General features: G+C 37.2%; 2 protein-coding genes across 6 annotated transcripts; one reads left to right on the forward strand and one right to left on the reverse strand.

Annotated features, from left to right (window-relative positions):
- Nucleotides 1–575: 575 nt before the first annotated feature.
- LOC114722244 (protein misato homolog 1-like) lies at nucleotides 576–7,059 on the forward strand. 4 transcript variants are annotated; one of them, XM_028908225.1, is made up of 10 exons: nucleotides 576–661; nucleotides 765–841; nucleotides 1,492–1,593; nucleotides 1,874–1,919; nucleotides 2,585–2,660; nucleotides 2,964–3,327; nucleotides 4,166–4,415; nucleotides 5,343–5,585; nucleotides 5,671–5,787; nucleotides 6,398–7,059. In XM_028908225.1, the coding sequence occupies exons 2-10, from the start codon at nucleotides 770–772 to the stop codon at nucleotides 6,841–6,843; spliced, it is 1,716 nt and encodes a 571-aa protein (XP_028764058.1). In that variant the 5' UTR covers nucleotides 576–661; nucleotides 765–769; the 3' UTR covers nucleotides 6,844–7,059. The 4 variants fall into 4 exon arrangements, with proteins under 4 accessions (XP_028764058.1, XP_028764060.1, XP_028764059.1 ...); XM_028908227.1 differs by having other exon boundaries at nucleotides 599–661; nucleotides 737–841; XM_028908226.1 differs by lacking the exon at nucleotides 576–661 and having other exon boundaries at nucleotides 703–841.
- Nucleotides 7,060–9,029: 1,970 nt separating this feature from the next.
- Nucleotides 9,030–12,361, reverse strand: LOC114722312 (LOB domain-containing protein 36). Of its 2 annotated transcripts, none has more exons than XM_028908319.1 (3): nucleotides 12,291–12,361; nucleotides 10,532–11,558; nucleotides 9,030–9,361 (listed from the first exon to the last, which is right to left on the reverse strand). In XM_028908319.1, the coding sequence occupies exon 2, from the start codon at nucleotides 11,534–11,536 to the stop codon at nucleotides 10,595–10,597; it is 942 nt and encodes a 313-aa protein (XP_028764152.1). In that variant the 5' UTR covers nucleotides 11,537–11,558; nucleotides 12,291–12,361; the 3' UTR covers nucleotides 9,030–9,361; nucleotides 10,532–10,594. The 2 variants fall into 2 exon arrangements, with proteins under 2 accessions (XP_028764152.1, XP_028764151.1); XM_028908318.1 differs by having other exon boundaries at nucleotides 10,532–11,561; nucleotides 12,291–12,359.
- Nucleotides 12,362–13,160: the final 799 nt, after the last annotated feature.

Here is a 13,160-nt window from a genome sequence, read left to right on the forward strand (position 1 = left end):
GACCAGGGTACTTGAGGTGATGAAGGTTTCTACCCAGATCCTTAAACATGATTTCCCCATTTTTAAGTCTGATCCTAATTATAAAACCTTATTTATACAAACAATATTCTTATAGGATTAGAGGTAGTAATTACTACATCTGATTCTTAATATAAGAGCTTGTTTGATTTTTATCTTGGTTCTAAATATAAGACCCCAATCTATTTTGTCTCTTATATTTATCTATTTTTTTCAAAGTAATCTTGTAATAATGGTAGTTCTAGCCAATACACTTGATTAGCAAAGATATTTTAAGAAATACAATATCTATTTATTACAAATAACTAATTTAACTAGTTTTCTTAATCTATTTAAATCGGTCACTAGTTTTTATATTAAGGACATGAGGTAATATTAAAGTATTATCATGTGATGTAACTACTTGATTCAAAATCATTAAGCTATCCAGCCCTAACAAAAGTCCCCCAAAGCAGCCCAACCCAGTCTGTAAAGAACAGAAGCTGGGCTAGACCGGCCCACGGTTTTCTCTGTTCTTCATTTTCAAGAGGTCGCCGGTGAAGTTGGCTTATTGCTGCCATCCTGAGCAAGTCTGCATCTTTTCTTTGCCGCCAAAAACCGTGAAGTACGCGGTAACTGTTAATCACTGCTCTGCTCAATCCAGGTAATGTGAAGAACACTTATTGTCTTATTTCCTGCTGATTCTGAGTTCTGAAATCCATGCCCTTTTACTTGCAAGTAAATAACTGGTCATCCCTTTCCGTCAGAAAATATGAAAGAAATTGTGACTATTCAAGTTGGTGACTACGCGAATTTCATTGGTTCTCACTTCTGGAACTTCCAGGTTTGAATATGTATATTAATGCTTATTTATTTACTTATCTTGTTTCTCCTCAGTAAGGCTCTCTGCTCCTGTTTCTCCTCATCCTTTATCCCCTTCGGAACAAGTCTTAGTGAGTAATACTTGAAAGCTCTATGTTTGTGTTAGTTACCTAAAGCGAGGAAGCAGAACTTACGATTTGTATTTGGATCAACGAAGTACTTATTATGATGCTATCAGCCACGATATTCCGCAGCTGCCGATCTTCTGCTCTCTTCCTTCCTTTCAAAACCTCAGTTCAAATTTGATTTCTTGAAAAATTTGGCTCGCGTCTGCTTTCATATCTGTTTATGAAACTGATTGCATATTTCTGTTTTTCAGAGATCATATATACTCAGACGAATATTTCATCGCAACCTGCCTTTAACCTCTTTTGTGTTTGGAAATTGTTCTTTAATTTATGGCTCTTCTGCTGAATTTGATCTGTTTTTTCTTTTTTGGTTCACATGATGTTAATTTTCTTTTCTTCAAGTTGAATGACTGCAATATATAACCAGCATTTTTTACTTAAATCCTGTTTGCTTTTCTCGCAATTGATATTAGCGCTTCACTCGTTAAGAGTATTTTGAGCATGTTTATTGCTCAATAATTCAATCTTCTGATATATTGTACAGGATGAGTTGCTGGGGCTTGCGGGGGATCCCCATGGCGATCCAGTCTTCAACGATCACGATCTTAACATGGATGTGCTTTACCGAACTGGTGAGACACAACAGGTGCAACTTTTTTGTATTTAAATTGGCATTTTATGATTTTTTTTCCTCTGAATTTTTCTGTTTAGAAGTGTATCAAACTTGGTGGAAAATAAGATCTGTACAAAAATACTAAAAGAGTTGGGACTGAAAATTCAATGAAATGTCATATTTGGACTTTTGTAACTATTCTTGAGGTATCCCATATCTTTGTAGATTAGATGGTTCAACAACTTCAAACACTAGCTATATTCCTTAAAGTGCTGTTTTTGTGCTTACACCGTTATTGCTTGAATATTTGCAGGGCATCCATACATGTACTCCTCGCTTAGTTTCAATAAACATGAAAGGTATTTACGTATTTTAAATTATAGAAGAAATATATCGGTGAAATATTTCCCAATCCTGCTATTGGATTTATTTGTTGTCATTATTCCTTATTAAGTTGATAGTGTATGCTGATAATCTTGGTTGCTAAGGATTAGTAATTACTTATTTGTCATAAATCGGACTATAAACTCTGAAAGAGAACCTGGATTAATAATTTGAAACTATATATGGCGGAACAATTGTATTTGAAGTTAAGGCTCATTAGTTACAGTCTTGATGTTGTGATGCTGATATCTGATCAGCTGAGAATGTTAAGTTGGTAGGAAAACAGTAATAAAAATGCAAACCACGATAATTGATTGAGTAATATGGTTACGCCATAATTATTAAATATGTTTCAAGGGGGCTTGAAAGCATTGTCAATCAGCAGGAGGAATCTTATTAAAACTTGTTAATGCTGGTTTGTGGCTAAAAACACTAAGAAACTTATTTTCCTGTATTTACCAGGGGGCTTGGAAAATTTTAAATAAAGAACCTGAATTTTTAAGTTGTATGTGTGAGTATTGATGGTGGCATAGTTTCGTGAGATTGTTGATTTTCATTAAGCAAATTTTTAGCTGTCCACTTTTGATGGGATTGAAACATATTTGAAGGCCTTATTTGCTGGATCTGTTTATTATTTCAGGATCCCTTGGATCTATGAGTTCACGTGGGACATTATATAATGATGACGCAACCATAGCATCAGATGTCGTCTCCTGGTGAGACCTTTCTCACTGTTATTCTATGCAGTGTCATGTCATATTTCTAATTACAGTTGATTTGGAAATTTCAGATATTTTCCCCGACATTGTAATATATCATAATATTCTGAAGTAACAAATTTGTACTGATATTTTGCTTCCATTCACTCTTTGATCAAGTGAAATCCTGATATATCAAATATCCAACTGTTGAACATTATCCTGAATACCTAAATGTTTTGCTTACAAAATTGAATTCTCATGATAGTAAGAAACATTGTTACCTGCAAATAAGCTAAATGCCAGTAGACCAACCTGCAGGACCGGTAAGATTTCTACCCATGCTACTGAACACCATAAAAGAAATTTGTTCTTGCAAAGTCTTTATGAAGAAGATCAAAATTTGAATGTGGCAAATGAGACAAATGGTGGAAGTACTGGTTCACAAAGAGCGTATCAGGATAAGGACATAGTTGATTCTCTAGAAAATGGTGTACAATTTTGGACAGACTACTCAAAAGTACATTATCACCCCCAAAGTCTATATGAATTAAGTGGAGCTTGGATGGATGTGGAAGAGTTTGACAATTATGGAATCGGAAGGGATTCCTTTGCTTGGACTTCGCAGGGTGAAGAAATCAGTGACAGGCTTCGATTTTTTGTTGAAGAGTGCGACCATATGCAGGTATATGGATTACTTGAAGCTTATCCTGTATTTGATCGTGTTTTTGTCTGGGTGGGATGCTCCTCATTAATCTTTAATCCTTGTAGTGAAGTAATGAATAGAAGTTGTATTATTGACCCTGTAAAAATTCAGAATTTAATTTCCCCTGAACTTACTCTATTAGATGGAAGCAATGTTTCATTTATAGAAGATAAAAAAAGAAAAGAATAGAATTCTGCTGCAAAGAAAAGATTTAACTCCTCAAAGCTGGGTCCTAATCTAAACAGAACAATGAAACCTATCTTATGTTTCACTTAAGCTGACCTTAAAACACATAAATTGATACCCAAAGGATGACTAAAAATTTAAGCTTTAATTCCAACAAAATAGAAAACAAAAACAACTTAATTGTCCTCATTCAATTTCTATTTTGATTTTTCCCTGTATGGTCCTTTTCATGCGTAAACTTTAACTTCCCTTTCTATTTATGTTTTTTGGTCTGATTAACCTTCTCAAGGCATATTTTTATGAATTCTATATTCTATTACCTCAGGAGTATCCCTTGTCAACATAAGAAAGGTATTCCTGAAAATTCAAAATCTATTCTGGCCTTTCAATATCATAGCCCCATATAGATTTTATGCATGATTGGCCATCTAGAACTTTCGAGGATTATTTGCTTTTCTTGTTCAGACTTTATCGTGAGATTTTACAGCTTGATAATATGATAATATATTAATATTTGGAAGCTGCTCCATATTTGTATGTTTTTATTGTAGCCAATAATAGGCCCTGAGAAGCGAAGTCGTTTTGGTTTGATGTTCTGAAAACCATCTCTGAATGTTGGCTACTTTGGCAGGGGATTCAGTTCATTGTTGATGATTCAGGAGGTTTCTCTGCTGTTGCTGTGGAGTTTCTAGAGAACCTTGTAGATGACTATACTAACACTCCTGTAATGCTATATGCTGCCCGAGGTCCAGGTTCAAACTCAAGGCTTCAGAGCAGGAAGCATACAATCTCTGGGGATCTTCATGATGCTGTATCATTTTCAAGATTGTCATCCTACTCTAAACTTATTGTGCCAATTGGTCTGCCCATCTTAAGCTCCAGTAAGAACCTCCATAATCCGAAATTACTCTGATGTGGATGATTCATCACTTTGTTTTATGATACTGGAAGACTTCATGTATAACATATATATTTAGGGTTTTCTTGAGTGAATTAGGAGGTTGAAGATTGGCGATCACAGTTCTAATATACATGTGTTATGGAGGATTAGACCTACAGGCAATAGGAGAGGCGTCAACCCTTGAATCAGTTGCTTTTTTGGGCTATGAATTGTGAACGCACCTGCTAAATTAAAATATAGAGTTTGATGGGTTGTTGCAAGTAAAACCCATATGTGGACATAATAAATTAGCTAACTTCTAGATCCGGAGAGACAAGTATTGAAACCTGTTATGTAAATAATAATAAACATACGAGTTAGTTATGTTCAGTGATGGACCCCACGTTATGTTTTTTTTTCTTTTTTGTTGGGGGGGGGGGGGTGGGGTGTTTAGCTTTCTTTGTTTCTCCGAACGGGTATGGGGATATAGAGCAACTTCAGCAGCTGGACCCATCTACAAAACCATTGGGTAGCTGTCTAGGTCATGGTGGGTAGATGTTGTGTTTCAAATTCTGTTAGGTTCTGTAATGGAAGATCTCTCTTGGGCCTATTCCTTCGTCTTGTGCTCATCACCAAAGCCATTGGCCCATTGTTTCATAGTTTAAATTAAGAAGATCACAAGGCTTTGCTTCAAAACCTCGTTCAAAAACAGAAAATGAAAAGAAAAGAAGACCTCGAGATAAATATCTGTTTCTCTCTACTTCTCCTGCCTCCTTCACCCTCCTCCTTATAATATATTCTGATGTTTAACGTACTGATAATTTATCAATCAAGATTGTGTGGAGTTATTCACCTCAAATCGTGTTGTATTTTGTTCTAATATGAAGGTCTTTATTCAGATAAATTTCTGTTTAACGTCATTTAACAGGTAAAGCTTCCAAATTCCTCCGTATTAATGATGAGAAGCCTTATCACTCAAGCGCTGTATATGCTGCTGCTCTGCACTCTATTAGTCTTCCTTTCCGAATGGCACCAGTCGGGCCTACTTCAAATGCGTGTTCTTTTTCTGGGGCTGTTGATGTTAATGGAGTCATACAAATGTTATCAGGGCAGGGAAGGCAGAATATGGTTTCAATTTTGGATGTTGCCATGCCAGCACCTGCTTTGACTGGTAGATATTGAATTATGTCAATCCTGATAATTAAGATGTTTTGGAATAAAAAATGTATTTAATTTAACTTATTTCTAAATTTCAGGAGATAATGAACAGTCTTTGTTAGAGAATTTGCAGCCATTGACGCCACATGTAGAAGAGGATGTTGAAGACATGCTAGCAGTTGAGTGCCTCACAGTTCATGGAGCTCTTGCATCGGGTATAGGCTATAGTGATTTAATTGTTAAATATGTTTATTTTTGTCTTATTCTTCTTTGGTTCGTCTTTGCTCCTAACTATGCACTGTAAAAGGGAGAAGGTTTCAGCATATCTTTTCCTGTCCGTCAATCAGGTTTACGTGGCAGAGATGTGCGTCTGTCCAAAAGATAAAATAAAAGTGAAACACATGCAGTTGTCTATTTCAATATGAAGAAAAGGCACAAACGTGTGAACTTATGTTATGTTAGGGCTGAAGCACTTAATGGAACCCTATCGTGGAACATCAGTAACAACCAAAATTTTCATTTTTCTGGGTAATCTGCTGAAATCTAGCCTAACAAGTGATATTTGATCATATCAGCCGGATAATTCCAAAGATAATTGTGATTGAAATGCCAAAGTGAGAGAAGAGTTCTTATGAAATAAGAGAGATAAGTGCAAGAACCTTATACGCAGATTGCTCTAGCAATAAATGGGTCTGTATGAATTGGTTTGCATTATTCGTTTCTATATTTGTTCTCAGATTCTGTAGTTATTCTACTACTCCAAAAAATTTCTGTTTTCTGATTTTTTTTTTTTCCGGACTGATTTTGGTTGTTTTGATTCAATAGCTGGTCATCGGGCATCAGTTTCTGAAGTAAAAGATATGATTCATGCTGCTTTTGAGCGTTCCAATATGAGGCCGATGTTCTGCCATCTATCTGCTGCTCTTTGTCCCCTCCCTATCCCCTTGCCTTTCCCATCAATATTTGGTAACCTTGTTGGCCAGCGTGGTGAACTGATTAGTGGTCAGATGACTGATGCATCAAGGAAAGGGTCCCTTGATGTTCATTCCTTACCCATGGCTGCCCGATTACGTTCCAACAGTGCTATCTTGCCTTTTTTGGAAACTAGATTGCGGAACCTACGCCGGTTTGGAATTGAGAGGGGAGCAATTGGAGCGCAGTTACTTAGCAGTTGGGGATTTGGAAAGGAAGAATTGGTGGAAATGGAAGAGATGTTGTCAAAAATGGTCGCATCATTGTCTCCTCCTCAGTTCTCATCCGATTCAGATTAGATTAGAAAACGTGCTCAGCGAATGCAACTTTTGAAGGTGAGTTTGGGATGGTTACAATTTTGAAGCATGCCATGCTGCTTGTTCATCCCCTTCTGCCTTGTTTGTATCAGACTCTGTCTTCTAAGGTGTTATCTTTATTCTCGTCTGCGTGGTGCTTGTGCATCTAAATTACTTATTTTTACCTGAATGAAGTTACCTAGTTGTCTATTTTCTGTTTCTTTTGACCTACTCTGTCTTTGATTTCTTACCAAAATCAACTGAGATTTTTTCTTTTTGGGTAATCACTGAAGTTAAAACTGACACCTGCCTGTCAATTGATTTCTTACAATAATCTTTTAGATTACACCTAATGAAGCAGAGACATCGATAATACTAAAAGGCTAAAATTTGATCTTCCTAGAACCAAGCCTTGCTCCAACCCCCAAGCAATTCCCATTTTTCAGCCTCCCTAGCAAAAACACGCTTCCAGTTTCATGATAAAGGCCCTGACCCAGTTACCTTGGTTGTCTTGGACAACACCCCCACAACCTCCATGGCCATGTTCCTTCACAGAACTATCATTATTGAGCTTAGCGTAGCCCGTAAAAGAAAGTTCTGTAGTGATCACATGTTGGCAACTTCGAACAATCGTTATTAACAACTACATTACATGTCATCTGTACAATCTAAAAAGTATTCCTTGTATGATGATGAGAAGACATTTTTAATTATGTTACTTCAACTTGCACGGCCAGAAATTGAGCTTCAAAAGAGAATCTCAAGTCACCCATAAATCGATAAATCTAAAATGTGGGGTTAAACGTTCAGATCGATGTCGGATTGAAGAACTCATTGAACATTAGAATATTGATTGATAAATTTGAAAGAAACCCGCAAGTACTTCGATGGAGCTGTAATATATCTGGAAGCAAATCAAAACTAGGGACAGGTATTTACATGCATAAAATTTATAGCGAGTATGAGCAGGGGAGAGAGAATGAGTAGGAAAAAAAGATGAGAGAGAAATATATAATTAATTGGAAGGAAAACAAAAAAATATTAGATGTTTAAATTTATAAAAAGAAACAAACCTATTCAAATTATATATAAAAACGATTCGTGGGAGTAACATCTTTAGTATACACGCGAGGAGCATGTCTTTTCATGCCGGTGCAATTTATTTGGACTAAAAGGAGCATACCACGAAAGATTAAAGACGACCACACTTTGTTAACACAGAGATCTTGTTTTATTGGAAAGAAAAAGGGCACCTATTTTAGGGTCATATACTATTAACAAATAAATCTGAAATTAAACATGACTTGATTTTAATCCTAAGTAAATGGGACACCATTTTTTTCACTTTAACATTTTCATGTCTAACGCAAAATTCTTTGCACCTTGTTGTGATTGAATAACAATAAAAAAAACCAATGACATGTAGTTTCCCTATATAAATACAATAAATTACTGAAATATTATTTTTTGTTAGTTTCCTTTTTGTCAGTTCTTTTGCTAGAAGTTGGTGCATTCCCATGAAGGCAAAGGCTTATCTTGGGATTAATCATTAAAGAATACTACTAGAGACTAATTACATAGCATGCCTGAGAAATATCGGTTAGTTAGAGGTATACTGACCCAATATTATTATAGCTCCGCAGAAATGCAGCATGCAAGTGAGTTATTACGTGGACCTCGAAAAAGGTTCCCCATATGAGATTGAAAGATCCAAGGCATGACAACAATATTTACAGTGAAATGACATTGTATTTAAGGCAAAGCACATGCATGCAAGGTCATTAGATCCAAACTACGAAATTTGTGAGAAGCCCACGGTTGGAAGATGATCACGTATTTCATTATTAATAAAAGAATATTTGGCACTCTTTTATTTATTCCATGCAAATGCAAATTTCCCGGGGTAAAGAGAGAAAAGATTAAGTACATAATAGTTGGTCAACCATCCGGAAAATTATGATTGATGGACAAATTTTAAATTGTCGGCTGTTAACAAATTACGGGACAGCATGTTTTGCAATGGCGTGAAGCTTTTGTATCTTTCAAGCGCTCAATATGAGCTAATTTTTGACTTTGTGGTATGTATCTGCATATTGTTCAAAATAATAATTATAACGAACAGAACCGGAGGAAAGATTACACTAATTAATTGAAGATTATGCCAAGCTTTCAAGATATGACAACTGAAAAACTACGAAGGATGATCTGAATTGTTTTCTAAAGCAAGGAGTGTATATAGCGTGCTTGATGCAGAAATGAATTATGTTTTCAATCAGAGAAAAGAAAGAAGAAATAGGGTAACTGAGAACCAAAACCAAAATCTATAGCAGACAAAATATTTTGAGGGGGCAGAAAGCAACTACGGTTTACTAAAGCATTTCTAAGCACACTTTAAAACATGTCCACCCCGAGAGTCTTCTTTGTATATGTACCCAAAAAAAGGAGGGAGGATTGAATCTCACATGTATGCTCTACTCCTCTGGATCGTTCTTTTTATTTATATGTATCTGACAGGCAAGAACTGCATGAGAGAGGGACAAAGAAAGGAATTCAGTTCAGAGATGTAAAATACCACACTGGATATATATCTGCATTTCGGAATTCACCTTCAAATTGGGCGTGTGATTACATTAATTAAATAAATGAACTATTCATGCAATTCAAAAGTATTTCCTATTTGATGCTAATTTGGATGCCCCTGCGAAAAAGTTCAGCAGAGAAAGTAGAATGCCGCCGAGCCTTTTTGTTTCAACGAGACGCAATACACGAACACACATTAATACATTATTTCAAACTACCAATATTCACGAAAATTGATGACAATATAATCAAGATAATATGTTTTCAATACTAGTTTGGATCATCTAATAACTTAGACTGGAAATATATGGATGCCACACAGAAGCAGACAAAACCTGTTGAGCCCGGCCTTTCGAAAAGTCTTCTACATTATACCAACTTTTTTGGCTGACATGTCGGTTTCATCAAATTCTCTTTCAGAGAATAAAATTTTTATATTTCTCTTTCATTAGGTAGAAAAGAACAATCACACTGAGGCTAATGTGGTATTCAGGGGACAAAAAAACGAATGAGAGCAAATCTGATAGCCGAGGCCAAGGTCTTGGATTTGACATGTTGCCGAATGCCAATTATATACGCACGCCTACAGTTAAAGTCATTTTTTCCTCAATAATTCAGAGTTCACACCACAATATAGCTCTTTCTTTAAACACAATTCAGAAGGAAGTCAGAGTTCAAAATAAATAAAGACAGACATAAATAAACGGCAACAAATATCCAAACTGGCCATAAATTATTACTGCTCATAATTGGGGAACGGGACATCCTTCGTTGTGAAAAGAGACCATTCCCCTAACCTACTCTTTGTATGCTTTATGATATGAGTACTTGCAAAAACTTTCTGCTCCCACCAAACCCTATTGCCACAGTTATGAAAGAGCTAGCAAATGATACATACCAAGAAAACAAAGAAAAGAGAGTAGAGAGTACTAGAACTCCATCATAAATGCAGAGAATCAAAAAATTAGGAAAATCCACAAGATCGATAGGCCTACATCAACATCCATATAGATTACAACAAAGGGGCGGTTTGCTCGGCAAAAAGGAAACCCATTAAATTTTTCGCAGGCATTAAAGATTTAAGAGATGAAAACAGACAAAACAAAAATACCTAGGCTGAAGATTGGTTGACTAAACAGGCGGGGCAGGCGCTAGTGCTGCAAAAATGGAAAGATCAACTAGAAAGGCAGATGCCACTCCTACCCTCCTCGCTTTCTGACTGTAGCTGCTGGTGGGCTTGCTGTGACTGCTGGCTTTGTTGCTGTGGTGGCGGCTGCTGGGGGGAAAGCATTAGCTGAGCTTGAAGCTGGTGGTGGTGGTGCTCCGTCTGTGGCGGTTGCATCTGGCCGCCGTAAGGGCTGTCGAAGGAGCCGAGAGCCAAGGAAGGAGACATGTCGCTAGGAGCAGCAGTTGAAGAAATATGATTGTTGAATCCACTCCCAGAAACCGAGCCCACATCGTATCCACCATTGAATCTCAGAAACTCTTGTTGCTGCTGCTGCTGCTCGTAACCCCGAAACATATCTTGTTGCTCTCTCGCCGCCACGGCCGCGGCCAACTGCTGAGCGTCCAAGATCTGGTGCTGTTGGGAAGGGTCACGAAGTACCAGTTGGCCGCTATGAGAAGAGCCACTGGCTGGAATATTGGTCATAGGCGCAGGCGGTGGCATGTTGTTGTAGGGATAACCGGTGGTGGAAGAATATGGGTTGGTTGGGTGTTGCTGTGGGATCATTCCAGAAGGCGCTAGAATGGTGGGAGGCATGGACTGAAGAGCCTGAGGTCCAATATACGTGGCGAGCTCCTTCTTGGCATTGTTGAGTTCCACTTGGATCAGCCTGAGCCTGTGCTGGAGGATGGAGATGAGACCCACACAACCATAGACTGGGTCCCGGAGACGGGCCTCGGCTTCGTAAGCCAGGGACTTGACGGCGTCGTCTCTCTGCGAAGCGTTCAGCTCATTGAGAAGCTTAGCGACATTGCTTGCCCCGAATACCCTGTGGACGCAAGCGAACCTCTGAGGATTGTCCGGTGGGAAGTACGGTGCGAACACGCATTCTTGCGTGCATTTCCGCCTCAGGCACTTGCACGCAGCGCACGGAGAATTCGATGATGACATTTCTCGATCTCCACTGAGACAACTGCTAATAAAAAAAAACAAAGAAAGAAAGATACCCAACGATCTTATTTGTCTCTCTCAATTAAACGTGCAGCATTAAACAGTAGGTACTGTTATTTCAACAAAGAGGTTTAAACTTTGAAGCGAAAGATAGAGAATCAGATGGGCGTGCAATTAAATATTGGCAGTATATAATAGTATAATCAAACATGGAAATGAGGAAACGCACAGACAAATAAATGGGCGATAATTCAATGAAGCTTCATACGGCGATTGTTTATTATACATTAAAAAATTCGACGAATAATAATAATTAAAAATACCCCAAGTCTATCAAAGAGTCTGTCTCATAATCAAAGCCAATATCGTTCTCGAAAAGGAATCGGCATGAGACGAGTCAAAACGATGATTTTTAATCCGCAGAACTGCCCAAAGCCCCCAATGAAATTTTAAAACAAGAAGAACGAATAAGAGCAGAAGGGAAAAAAGAATTTTAAATATATGCATATTCATCACCAAAAAATCTCGAATAAAAAAAATCACGTTGCACCGGTGGGATCCGGATATGGCGTCATTTGCGTGCTGCTGAAGTTTGAAGGAGGGGATATGATGAGATCTATTCATGGTTTGATGACCCAAATTCGTAAACGTTCATATGTATGAAGGAAACTAATCAAAACAGACTACACAAATATAAGAAGAGAGAAGGAAAAAAAAAAGGAAAGAGATGGGGAGACAGAGAGAGAGAGCTCACTGAGGTCTGTGAATGGAGGCGAGACTGCGTGCAATAGAAATAGAATATGCAGAAGAGAACGGTGAGGAGGTGGAGGGCGAGTGGGAGGAAATTGATGGAGACGGTGCCTTTTCTACTTTCTTCAGCGCCACTGCTACAAGCAAGCAGCGTTAGGGCCTGGCTTCGTCTCTTTCTTTTCGACCCGGCCTACTCAGTCAATCCCCTATTATTTATTATTATTATTCCCACCTTTATGCTTTTTCATTGTTAAAAAAAAACTCTTTAATACGTAAATCAGATTTCTTTAATATATTTTTATCCTATTATTGTGAAATATGAGAAAAAAAATATTTTTTTTACATATTTATATTATGGTATTGAATCCCGAGACTCAGTTATTTACTCACTTTTTTTGAAAAATACGCATCTGCGTCGTACGTTAACTCTAACTCAATTTACAAGTAAACATACAGTGGAGGTGAGGGTGATTCAATTTAATATAGCTTTTTTTTTAGTTTTTGTTTTTTTTTCGTTTGCTACTTTCAAGTTCGACTATTCAAATAATAGCTTTTCCCAAAATAGGAGTTGAATGCAAAATGCAAATGATAACCACCCCAATGCAATCCTTTGAGGAGATATTACCATAATTTTCTCGTATCCATTTTTATTTCAGTAATTAATAATAATTTATACGGTCAAATTTTATCTAGTTGACCGGATCACTGATTAGTTATTTTATCGGCCAGTCATTAAAATTTAATATTTACGGAGCTTCACAGTACTTGTTTACAGGAAATAACATTTAAATAAATAATTGCCTTATATAAAAATGGCCGAACCTGGCTGCTTAATACTGCCGCACACGCAATCATAATCTGAGATAAAAATCAG

The sequence above is a fragment of the Neltuma alba genome, unplaced genomic scaffold, assembly GCF_004799145.2.
Source record: "Neltuma alba isolate B1F8T4 unplaced genomic scaffold, ASM479914v2 tig00012088_pilon, whole genome shotgun sequence".
In the NCBI taxonomy this organism is placed as follows: domain Eukaryota; kingdom Viridiplantae; phylum Streptophyta; class Magnoliopsida; order Fabales; family Fabaceae; genus Neltuma; species Neltuma alba.

Excerpts from the sequence above, each read along its gene's own strand:
- LOC114722244 (XM_028908225.1), top strand. The coding sequence starts at position 770 with ATGAAAGAAATTGTGACTATTCAAGTTGGTGACTACGCGAATTTCATT. Across the intron at positions 1,594-1,873 it reads GAACTGGTGAGACACAACAG|GGCATCCATACATGTACTCC; the intron begins GTGCAACTTTTT and ends GAATATTTGCAG. Across the intron at positions 1,920-2,584 it reads AGTTTCAATAAACATGAAAG|GATCCCTTGGATCTATGAGT; the intron begins GTATTTACGTAT and ends TTATTATTTCAG.
- LOC114722312 (XM_028908319.1), bottom strand. The coding sequence starts at position 11,536 with ATGTCATCATCGAATTCTCCGTGCGCTGCGTGCAAGTGCCTGAGGCGG.